Source organism: Lupinus angustifolius, chromosome LG12, assembly GCF_001865875.1.
Source record: "Lupinus angustifolius cultivar Tanjil chromosome LG12, LupAngTanjil_v1.0, whole genome shotgun sequence".
Lineage (NCBI taxonomy): Eukaryota > Viridiplantae > Streptophyta > Magnoliopsida > Fabales > Fabaceae > Lupinus > Lupinus angustifolius.
The window spans coordinates 11,261,467-11,274,716 of NC_032020.1; the positions used below are offsets into that span (position 1 = coordinate 11,261,467).

The following is a 13,250-nucleotide window of genomic DNA, read 5'->3' on the forward strand; positions in this document are numbered from 1 at the left end:
TAACCCATGCAAACTCGTGTATGGGGTCCACGACACTGGAAGTCGTGTACCCCATCCACGATTTCAGTGAGGAGAGAGAATATTAAAGGGAAATCGTGGGTCTGGTCCACGACTTTCCCTTGGAGTCGTGCCTGTCATCCACGACTTTGCCAAAGTCGTGGACCCCATCCACGACTTTCAAAAAAGTACCCCAATCCCGTAATTATTTGAAAAAGTACCCCAAAGCTGGGATAGTGTAGTTAGTGTAGTCAAACTACACTATCCCGGTAATTTTTCCCAAACATCACACTTGTAAGAGGAGAAGCAACTCTATCATTGCATCATAGTAAACCTTAAATATAATATCAATCCACTAACAAATATATGCACTAGTGTAAGAGTTTTAACATTTACGCAAACTTATATTAAAAACCATACCTTATATAAGCTTATTGGTACTTGCAACCTGGATAACCTATGCACATCAAAACGAAACCAAATTACATCACTTAGAGCATAATACTAAAAAAAATATAAAACATAATTCAAATACAATTACACAACTTTAAGTTATTAATTAAACACAATTTTTTTCCTCAAACAAATAATATCTCAAAAGGAAACTTGAGACAAGAAAACATATCAAACATATAAGATTTTTGCATTAACATCACTTAGACTAATAATTCTTGCAAAACATAAACATTCAATTTAAAGATCTAACAATAATATTATGACAAACTTTATAAACAAGAACTTTAAATTTACTAACATCATCAATATCAATACTATCTAGTAATGTATTTGTAATAAAATCGAAATCTATTTTTAATTTGGAAGATCTTGAAAAAGCAGAATAATATATTAAAATGTGATGTTATGATTTATTATCACTATACATAAATAATTAAATTTAAAAGTTTTTTTATTATATATAGATAGGGATTTATAATTTGCTATTTCGGATATCCGCCAATTTGGTATGACAAATCTCATCCTCCCCAATCATATGTTAGTTCAAAATCTCAAACCCGACTCATATTTGGTATTACTAATAGGTATCTATAAGTCTAGTTACACATTGTTTCAATTTAAGAAAAGTTTGCAAATAAAGAACTTACAAAAGTTTGAGAATAAAAAATAAATTACACCAATACGCCTTGAGTTTTAGTAAAATTATATAAATAATTCATTCCTTTTTTACGTACATAGATTACTCATAATTATATACATGCAGATACATTAACTACTCATGTATGAAGATAAGTGTAATCTCTAAAACAAAAAAAATGATAAATGTAATTAAGTTAAACAAAATATGATATTTTGTAAAGACAAATTCAAATAGTATAAGAGTGAATACTTCTTCATTATTTTTGGTTTGTTACAATATAGTATAACAGTTATTTAAATATCTCCTAGAATTATTGATACAGTTTGTAACGAACAAAAAATAATGAATAGATATTGACTCTTATACTATTTGGATTTGTCTTCATAATATACCATATTTTATTTAACTTAATTAAACTCATCAAACAAAATATGATATAGTATAAAGACAAGTTCAAAAAATATAAAAATCAATGTCTACTCATTATTTTTGGCTCGTTACAAACTTATCAATAATTCTAATGAGTTGTTTAAATCACTCTTACACTATATTGTAACTAACTAAAATAATGAATAAATATTGACTCTTATAATATTTGTATTTGTCTTCACAATATATCATATTTTGTTAAACTTAATTATATTTGTCATCATTTTTTGTTTAAGAAATTACACTTAGTTCTCCTACACGAGTAATCATTGTAATGTATGTATATAACTATAGTGATTTATGTAAGTTTAAAAAATAGATGGGTGATTTGTATAATTTAACTAAAACTTAAAGAATATTAATATGTTATATTCACTCCCATATTTACTAATACATGATATTTCCTTCCTTTACATTTTAGATAATTATAATTGACCAATATAATATAAACTCATTAAATATGAGTTATATTGTATAAATTTATTGTTTGGCATTTGTATTCAGAAAAATCATTTTCCCAATCTCATATGGTATTGCATTCACTAAATTGTCTTCTCCTAATATTAGTTTTGGTTTATTATTATCTACCTCATTATCTATCCATATTCTTATATTAAAAACATCCCTTTTATTTAATTACACTATTGCTAAAGTTTTTCTTCTTTCTTCCTCTATTTGAGAACTTTCACTTTTTATCCTAATTTAGCACCAACTATATATAACATAAATCACATTGTTTAGTAATTATATATATATATATATATATATATATATATATTCCAACTTCATCTTCAATGTTATATAAAGGATGAGTCAAATTCAGGGTTGAGACATAACTGATCAACCTTAACATGACATTATTCACAGACCATTTATTATTAATGATATCAACATCAATTACCCTATTCTTTAATCTGATATTGTCAATGTTTTTTATCAATGTTCAATCACTTTACCACTATTGGTTACACAACACAATGTGTGAAACTCAAATAGATATAAACAAATTATGAAATCTAATAAGCTCAATTCTAGATATAGTCTCTCCCCTAAAACTAAAACTGCATACATTAATCCTTCCCAATCAAATTCTTTTAAGAGGAAGCCTCATGCACTATGTTCTCATTTTTATATTAGTTTATGGACCTTACATGTTAAAAGCCCATCCAACTTCAGAGGCTCAAAGCCAAGAAACTCACTCACTCCATATTCACACAGTATTTGGTAAGCCATTAGGACCAGACAGATAAAAAGGGGACCAAAGAGAAAGCAAAAAAATAAATAGAGTCCAAAGAGAAAGCAAAAAAATAAATAGAGTCCAGTCAATGAGAATTAATTTCCTTCATGATCAAGGAACATAATTGTTTCACCAAATCTATAAACCACACACCTTTTAAAATGAAGCTCTTTATTATATTGTAATATATTATATAATATATATAATTATATATCATGTTGCTCATGTGTTAACCCTTTCCTCTTGTTCACAGTTTCCAAGCTTCAGATTTGCTTCCACTAGTGTGTCAACTAGATTGCATTGGAGTACATCAAACATTTCCAATACTTCTAGAATATACCTTCTCTGATGCATTAAGATACTCTCATTGTTTTGCACAAATTCGATACCTAGGAAGTATGACAACTTACATAGATCAGTCATTTCAAACTCATTCCTCAAACGTTCCTTCACAGTTTCCATCTTTGTCTTGCTGCTACTAGTGATGAGCAAATCATCCACATAAACGTATATGAGTATTATCTCATTTGAACCAGATTGTCTTATGTACACGCTATGTTCAATAGAGCACTTAGTAAATCCAATTTTGGTTAAGAAGGTGTCAATCCTTTTATTCGAGGCTCTAGATGCTTGTTTCAAGCCATATAGGGCTTTCTTGAGCTTAAACACCTTATCTTTATTCTCACTCCCTTTAAGCTCAAAACCAGGGGGTTGAGTGATGTATACTTCCTCCTCTAGTGGGCCATTTAAAAATACAGACTTCACATCAAGCTGCCATAATTTCCATCCTTTCCAGCTAGCCAAGGCTACTACTAACCTTATTATTTCTAGCCTTGCAACATGGCAAAGACTTCTGAATAATCTAGTCATTCCTTCTGCATGAAACCTCTAACAACAAGTCCGGCTTTGTGTCTTGAGATGGACCCATCAGAATTGAGTTTTACTTTGTTCACCCACTTAACTAAAATAGGTGTTTTGCTTGATGGAAGTTTTACCAATTCATAGGTTCCATTCTTCTCAATTAAGGTCAATTCTTCTTCCATTGCATTTCTCCAAGTCTCATCAATTATGACTTCTTCAAAACTAATTGGGTCAACATCAACAAGTAGTGCCATATGAATTATTTCACCATCATTCTCAATCTCAGAATCCTAAACAATTCACAAATCACAATCAATCAGTTTGGATGGTGTTGCTCTTGTTCTGATTGGCCTTTTACTCTGAAGTGCAATTGATTCCTCAGTTGTTAGTACTTTTGCAGTATCTAAATCAGATACATTTTGATCTAGATCCAAGTCAACTTTAGTCACTGCTTGCACATTTGCATTTTTACATTTCCATACACTTTGTTCTTCAAACAATACATCCCTACTGAACTCCACCTTCTTGATTCTTGGATTATACAACTTGTATGCAACAGTAGGATTGTAGCCTATGAAAATCATATACTCACTCTTGTAATCTAATTTTCTTCTTCTTTGATCAGGAATATGCTTATGACATAAGCAACCAAAAACTCTGAGATGTTAAACTAAAGGCTTCTGTCCTGACCAAAAACTTTGTAGGACATAGATTTAGCATATATGCAGTTGTCATGACTGCTTCACCCCAAAAGGTGTGAGGAATATTCTTCTCCTTTAGCATACTTCTCGCCATATTAAGTATGGTTTTATTCCTCATATCAACCATTCCATTATGTTGTGGAGTGTAGGGAGCTGCGATTTCATGCACTATCTCATTGGCCATGCAGAAATTTTTCATCTCCTTTGAGCAGAACTCACCACCTCCATCAGTTCTTAGCACCTTGATATAAATTCCAGATTGTTTTTCAGCCATAGTTTTGAACATTTTAAACACCTAAGAAACTTCACTCTTGGCCTTAAGCAAATAAACCAACATCTTTCTATTATACTCATCAACAAATAACACAAAATACTTATTTCCTCCCACTGAGGCAGTATCAATTGGACCACATACATCTGAGTGTATTACATCTACTATAACATTTGATCTAGATGCAGTATAAGAACTAAAAGAAGTTCTAGATTGCTTGTCAAACAGTTTTCACATACCTTTGCCGGAAGCTTTATTTGAGTTAAGCCAAACACCATTCCTTTTGAGTTTAGAAGGCTTAGGTCCTTGAAATTTAAATTACCAAATCTCTGATGCCATAACCAAGAGTTGTCTTTATCCACTTCAGTTGATAAGCAATGTGAGTCTATGGCATTCACATCGACTTGAAAAGTTCTATTTCTTGTGAGAGGAACTTTCAAGATCATCTTATGATAAATGTCATAGATCTCAAGGTGGCCAGATATCATATGAAAAGTGAAGCCTTTTTCCAACAACTTACCCATGCTAATAAAATTACTTTTCAAACCAGGAACATACAATACCTCAGTTATCACAGCATTCCTCCCATCTTCCTTTTTGACCTTAACATCACCAATTCCTTCTGCTTAAATGTATATGTCATCAGCAAATCTAACTCCACTCTTCTTGCTTTGATCAAGATTAATAAGCCACTCTTTATGGTCAGTCATATGATTCGAGTAACCTAAGTCAATGTACCAAATCCTTGGGCTATTGTCTCCATCCTTTGCCACCATCAAAAGTGTGACTGGTTCATCATCTGATACATGATTTTCTTTGACAAGATTTTCTTCAGTGCTAGGTGTCTTACATTCGGCTGAGAAATGTCCTATCTTGTTGCAATTTAAGTATCTCATGGACCTTTTATCAAATCTTCTTTTTCCTCCTCTCCGATTCTGTGAAGCTCCTTTTTTTGTGAATGGTTATGAATGATCACGTCGTTCATACTTCTGAGGTTGTTGCCCCAAATTCACAAAAGTGCTTCTGGAATCTCTAAACTTTCCTCTTCCTCGATTTCCCCTTTTTACTAGAGAGGAAAATCTAGAGATTCTTCAAAAGTGCTTCTTAAATGACCTGATCATGAGGTCTTTCACTCGATCTTTTTAGCATACGTTTCTCATGTGCCTTAAAAGACCCTTGCAATTCTTCCACTTTCAGAATGACTAGGTTCTTTGATTCCTCTATATCCACAACAACAAGATCAAATTTTGGAGCTAAAGTATGTTGAATCTTCTCCACAATTATTTAATCTGTGATCAATTCACTTGAGGATTTCATGAAATTTGTGAGAGCAATTACACGATTGAAGCATTATGTTATCTTCTCATTCACTTCCATTTAAATCAACTCATATTGTCACCTTAAGGTTTTTAAACGAACCTTCTTCATTTGATTGGCACCTTCGTTACATTTCTCAAGAATCTGTCATGCCTCTCGTGAGGTTGCCACCGATGCAATCTTCTCAAAATGTGCATTGTCGACGCATTGATGAAGAAAGAACATAGCATTGTTGTCCTTATTCTTGTTTTCCTTGTGCACAACCCTTAGTGCATCTGTGGCACCATCTGCGAGTTCAAGATAGCCTTCTTCCACCACTTCTCAGACTTCTTGATATGTAAATATCACCTTCATCTGGGCACTCTACTTGTTCCAGTTCTTGCTGTCGCCCCCCAATTTTCGGTTACGCGACATCTTAGAGTCGCCACTACATTTTATGGTTAAAAATGCAGAAAAATCTTTAAAGCCCAATCACATTGGGCTTTTGGATTTTTGATATCCAGGTTCGGGAGTCTATTACGAATTGGGGAAGGTATTAGCATCCCATTCGCCCGTAATAAAACGGTACCCTAACTAATTGCATACATTGAATACCCTTAATTTATTTAAATTAAATTGCTTAAACAAAATATTTTTTTATATTTTTATTTGTGTCTGACAAGTTCATATTGCTGCAGTACAAGTGACCGCGACCGGTTCTCGGCTCGAAGCGAAGAGAAAGATACAATACGAGTTGTAACCTCGCTATTGGATCCTAAAACAATTAAAACTTGTTATTATTTTTATAAAGTAAAGCTTAGAAATTTGTTTGAATTTAATTGAAATGGAATTAATAGACGAAGAATCAACATTGATTGCTTACCCTCTTTCCATTTCGATAGATAGCAGAAGCAGTACAAGTGACCGCTACCGATTCTCGACTCGAAGTGAGAAGAAAGATACAATACGAGTTTCAACCCCTCTATTAAATCCCAAAAAAAATACTTAAGACCCCTTTTGTTTTTTACTTTTAAATGACTTACATATTTTTAAAGATAGAGAATTAATAAACGAAGAGTCGACATGGGTCATTAACCATCTTCTCACTTTGATAAATAATAGGAGCAGTACAAATGACCACAACTGATACTTGGTTCAAAATAAGAAGTAAGATATGACACGAGTCGTAACCTCATTATTACCTTCTCATGAAAATACTTTTATTTATTAAAAAGGACAAAACTTTTAGTTTAAAGTATATTGTTATTAAATTCATTGATACTACATATATATGATTAATAAGCAAACATTATCTTAAGTTGAGGTAATATCATTTCATTAATATAATAAAACAAACAATAATCAAAATATAACAAATAAAAGTAAATGAGTATAAAGAATAAATATAAATATTATTATTATTATTATTATTATTATAAGAAGGTGAATGAATAAAATAGGGTTAAGGGGGGTAAAACACGATTACCCCCATCCTCTATTAACAAAAATTGGATGAAAAGGGATTTGGGGAATCCCTAACTGAGTTGCTCCCATTTTCTTTTTCCAGTGACGGCGAACATAAATAAAGGATGAGTGCGGCGGTGCGAATGGCGGAAGGCACAACAATCATTCACGGTGGCGTTACGGGTTCGTAAGTTTGGGGTGGTCTAACCGCCTCGACGTCGTTTAGTTATGGTGGCGCCGCCGTTCATAGCTCTAGCAGCGGGAACGTAGTACATCTTCATCGGAACGCGATTTAGCAGAGGAAGAAGAATCTCCAAGGTTCCAACAGTAAGATGAAAAAGGGTCCTTCTTCTTTAAATCCCTCGGTCCATTATCTTCTTCTCTTATTCTCGTGGGTATTAATGAATGCAAAGGGTGCTTCTTGGTTTATGCGGATTCCTTCGGGGTTACAGTGGCTCAAAAATTCTTTTAGAATGTTATGAATATTTGCTAATGATGATTCTGTTAAAATGATGTTGTTTAATTCAGTTTATGTTGTTTTTGTTTGTTCATTAGAGAGAAAGTAAGTGTTCATGAGTTTTTTAGTGTTATAACATATAAATCAATGGCATAAGAGTGTATATGAACGTGTTTCTGTTTATGACCGTTACTGGAATTAGTGAGGTGAAAGTTTGATAAGGGTTTGAAACATAAATTTTGGTTATAGATCGAGGATTCAAGAGGATTTGGTAAAAAAATAGTCACTAGTTAACAATGGTGTTCATGTGTTTAATTTATATTGTTTTGTTATTGATGAAGGGGGACTAAAAATGGTACATAAAATGATTTGAAATTGGTTAAAAGCTTAATATAAACTGTTTTACTTCATAACATAATTAAAACTGAAAGTATATATATATACATATATCACGAAAAGTATTGTCATGGACGTACACTAAAGACTTAATGATATGCATTATGTTAAAGGCTAAAAGAAATGCCAATTATACACCTGATTACTAACCTCTTTTAGATTTCCCTTTTGTATCATGGTTCCTCTGCTTTTGCCTTTACTTGATTTCAATTCGTGTCCATTTTTTTCAGTTTCTTTTTCTTCTCCCCTTTTCAGCGTGCCATTCCCTTTTACTTAAAGCCAAGAACCACAAAACTTCTCTTCCTAAAAGTTGGGTAACCACCCCCACTTCCACTAAATGGTTCCCCCCATTTAGGCATTATCTCCCATTCAAATTAATTTATTGTTTGAATGTAAACTTTTTTTATTTTTATTTTCGGATTAAATATATATATAAATAGTTATAATAGAACTCAGTTTCTGGGTATTTATAAAAATAATAACTCTTATTACAAAAAAATAAAAAACAAACCTACAATATTAATATATGTACATGAATGGTGTGAAAACTAAGATAATGATGAGTTGATAATTAAACTTAAATGCCAAAATTCTTCACAAAAATAACTCTAATAAATATACATTGGAGTCTATTTTAAATGTTGAACACTGGACCGGACAAAAAGTGAGTATTCACATTGCCGTCGAGAATGGGGAGGTTTGTAGGGAAACTACCATTAGTTGGACCAATTTTTTCTAGAAATAAACAAAGCTCTTGATATCAGTTTTATTGAAGAAAGAAACATAGAAAGAAGAGAATTGAGAGTACTAGTGTATATGTATTGAAATTGAGTATATCTTTTGTGTATTGAATATATGTAATACAAAAAATCACAACCTTCTATTTATAGTAATACACTAACTACCTTTATTCAACTAACTTCTACTAATAGTAAGTCAGTCAACTAACTCTAACAAACTTTTGAATTACTTTCTGTATTTAACAATACCTTGTAGAAGATGGGTACACACAAGATCCATAACCTACACATAACAAAGCAAACCCAGGAAAAAAAAGAAAAAACATAAGATCAAATTAATCATCTACATAAATCAACCATGTAAAAATAGAAATACTCATCATATATGTCATTTTTCTCTCACAATTCTCAAATCCATATGGTGCTAAAATTAAAGTGTAAAGGTGCAAAAACATTACATAAATATACCACTAATGTATGTAACTATGTATAATGAACACTAGTATAAATAATATTCCAAAAATGACAAGTTTTCATAGAAGAACTAAAATTTCATCCATGATAAATGTTCCACTCTCCTTATAAACTAGGTTATTATCAACTCCTGAACCAATGCCAATAGCTACACAATATATATACAAAAAAGTGAAAGGAAGAGGAGATGGAATCATACTTAGGTCACCTTGGGCAATGGTTGCAGTGCCAGCAAAATCACATGAGCCAAGGGCTCTACCCTTTTTCTGATAGAAACTATTGAAGACATGAGAAGCATGAGCTTGAATGCTATTTGGAAGAAAGCATAAACCAATAGGCTGAAGAACACTGCAATCAGCTCCAGCACTACATGCATAGTCCAAAGCTGTCTGCAATGCTTGGAAGCTTGCATCAGTTCTAACCACACACCAACTTTCACTTACAACACTTCCTCCTCCTTCAACAACAACTTGAGCAGCCACATTCATATTATTGGTCCCTAATATTACAATGGTTAATAAGAAGAGTGGATAAATCTTCAACTTTGTTGCTGCCATTGAAGGAAGAAGTTATATTATGGATGTTTGTTTGTTTTGCACTTTTGATTTGATAAAGGAAGAGAGAGAGAAAAGAGAGAGAGAGAGAGAGGAGAGAGAGAGAGAGGAGAGAGAGAGAGAGGTATAATGCCAAATTCTATTTGGGATACTAATTAGGGACTGGGAGCCCAAAATTATATTGTCTCCATGTTCCTAGCGAATTAGCATTCTCCAAATAATATAAAAATATTAATTTGTGTTTTTAAAAATTTCATTCTTAATTAAGTGGCATTTTTCATTGGATTGAGATAGAAATTGAGATATGTAATCTCTATCTACTAATTACCAGGATGACGATCACTTGTCCATATTATTGTCTCACTTGATGTCCTCATCCAATTAAAAAATATAATTTAATTAAAAAGAAATATTGTAATAACAAAAATTAATATTTTTACATTATTCTATGGAGTTTGATTGATTAGGTACATGAAGACAAAATTATCTTGGGACAGATGATTATTGTCTCTAATTACTATCCTATCTTACATTTGATACTAATGAGTATATGCTTTAGCAAGTTATTTTTTTAAATAATAAAAGTGTTATATAATTATATTTAAATGATAAAAATGTTAAATTCTTATTTTATATTATTTGTATGTACTTATTATTACCTTCATATATTCCATGAATTAGTACACATTTATTAGCAAAATTGCTAAATAATACACATTTATCAAAGCTTGGACACAATGATCACGTTTCCTAACTTCTAATTAAAAACTATGAGTTAAAATATTAGAATATCATATCCGGTAGTAAATAAGACTATATATATCTATTTTATTTGTAACCAATTAGGTTTGAGGTTAAAAAAAATTAGAAATAATTGTTTGAGTTTGAAACTTTGAATTTTAAAACATATATGACCTCAAATTTTAATAAGTTTAAAATAGTTGTTTTAAAAGGAAAATTTTAAATTAGAATGAAACACATCATATCATACTGAAAAACTTATTATTATAGATATATAATATATATCTCTATATATACATTGAACTTAATTAATAAATTAGCTAATTCCGTTGATTTGTATGACACTAATATTATGGTCACATTTGTGATGTGAACCACAATACAATGGTTAGCATAGACAATTCCATTCCAATCAACTGCAAAGATACTATTCTAAATAGGAATGACAACGGGGCGGGGCGGGGTCGGGTTTATGCATACCCAAACCCAAACCCGAAATTTAAAACCCGAACACTGCGGGGTTACAATTACCACTACCATCCCCGAAACCCGAAAAAAACCCGAAATAATATACAATATTGCTAAAACATTTTATATTGGATGCCTTTAAACTTCCAATAAAGCTAAAAATGAGCCTAAAATAGGGAATACAAGTCTTATAACTTTAAGTCATTAACAAGTCTAAAAATTGAGCCTAAAATAGGCAATACAATTCTAATATTCTACTTCCAAAAACAGCATAAAAATGAAATTCCAAAACCAACATTCCAACAAAAATAAAATTCCAAAACCTATAACTATAAGTCATTAACAAGTCTTCTTCAATGTCTGGATGCAGCACACAGCAACTATTAATCTTCAATATGATAACTCAAACTATTGTTCATCACTTCAGCTGTAATAAAATTTAAGCCAAAATGAAATATACTCATAAGATAAAGAATTTAAAACAAGTGGAGTTTGAAATACCTTCATCATCAGACTCCATTTCATTCAAAACAGTAGCATATTCTTGTGCGAGACTTGAGTTCAAATTTCCTAGCAATATTCAAAATAAAATAATGATAAGATAAAATATATTACATAATATAAGATATTAAATATGAATTAACAATTTATTAGCTTAAAACTTTACCAGCATTCTCAGCAGACCATAGCCAACTCCTAGCACACATCAAAGCTTCTAATGTAGTCCAATTAAGTCGACTACGATGAAGGCTTAATATTCGACCACTTGTGCTGAAGGCAGATTCAGAAGCTACAGTAGAAATAGGAATAGCTAACAAATCTTTTGCAATTGCTTGAAGTGTTGGATACATGATTCCATTTGTCTTCCACCAATTTAAAATATCAAAATCTGGTGTCCTTTTTATAACATCCTCTTCCAAGTAATGATCCAACTCAGTTTTAACACTTGAGCTTCTGGTTTCTCTCCTCCTCTCAATAAATACATCATATTCATCCAAAGGTTCATCATTAGTACTAGCTGTATTTAACAATAGAGAGCTTTCACTACGTATTTTACTTTGTTGATAATCAGACATCAAATCATAACACAACTCTCGAATTTTGCTAACTTGTGTACATGCATCATGGTCATACAACTTATCAAAATAGAATTCAAGTAATGCCATTTTATATCTAGGATCCAAAACAGTAGCAACTCCCATAATATCATGTATCACACTCCAATACCTTTCAAATTTAGCCATCATCTTCTCTGCCATCCTTTTAATGAATTCATTAGAGGAGTTCATCCATTGATGTATTGCCAACTTAATCTGACAAATCTTTGGAAAATATATGTTGGCAGTTGGATATTTAGTACCAGAAATCATTTCAGTTATGGAATTAAACAATTTCAGTCGCTCACAAACATCCTCTGCAAATTGTCATTGTGAATTACTTGGCAAACATGTGTATTGAGTGTCACGCTGCCTTAACCGATTAAACACATCCTTATATAATATGGCAATCTCAAGCATTTTGTATGTTGAATTCCATCTAGTTGGACAATCTAAAATTAGCTTTCTAGTGTGAGGAACTCGCAATTGTTTGGCAGTCTCCTCAAACTTTTCATTCCTTTTTGGTGTAGCATTCCAATATGCTACACTATCTCGAATTTTTTCTATCCCATCTTTCACAACTTCTAACCCATCTTTAACTATTAAATTTAGGATATGTGCACAACATCGCATATGAAGTAAAGACCCATCCCTTAACAAATTTCCCAATCGCAACTTATCCTTGATTTTTGGAATCATAGCATCATTTGTACTACAATTATCTAGAGTAATAGTTGATATTTTTGTGTCAATGTTCCAATCCATAAAGCACTCAACCAATGCATGAGAAAGTATATCACTAGTGTGAGGGGCAGGAACATAAATGAACCTAAAATAACAATACTCACATTCAATGGCAAAGTTCAAGAGATTATAAAATATTTGCAATATAACACAACATTGAGTTATAAAATATAATTACCTCAATACTCGACTTTGTAAAGTCCAAGAGAAATCAATATAGTGAGTTG

The 13,250-nt window shown here is 31.7% G+C and overlaps 1 protein-coding gene and 1 long non-coding RNA gene across 2 annotated transcripts; both read right to left on the reverse strand.

Moving 5' to 3' along the window:
- On the reverse strand, positions 9,185–10,007 carry LOC109361882 (PLASMODESMATA CALLOSE-BINDING PROTEIN 3-like). The gene is made up of 2 exons (XM_019607411.1): positions 9,619–10,007; positions 9,185–9,228 (listed from the first exon to the last, which is right to left on the reverse strand). Exons 1-2 carry the CDS (start codon positions 9,974–9,976, stop codon positions 9,185–9,187), a joined length of 402 nt encoding a protein of 133 aa, XP_019462956.1. The 5' UTR covers positions 9,977–10,007.
- LOC109362049 lies at positions 12,287–13,250 on the reverse strand. The gene is made up of 2 exons (XR_002109341.1): positions 13,202–13,250; positions 12,287–13,108 (listed from the first exon to the last, which is right to left on the reverse strand). It is a non-coding gene; the product is annotated as an uncharacterized LOC109362049 (long non-coding RNA).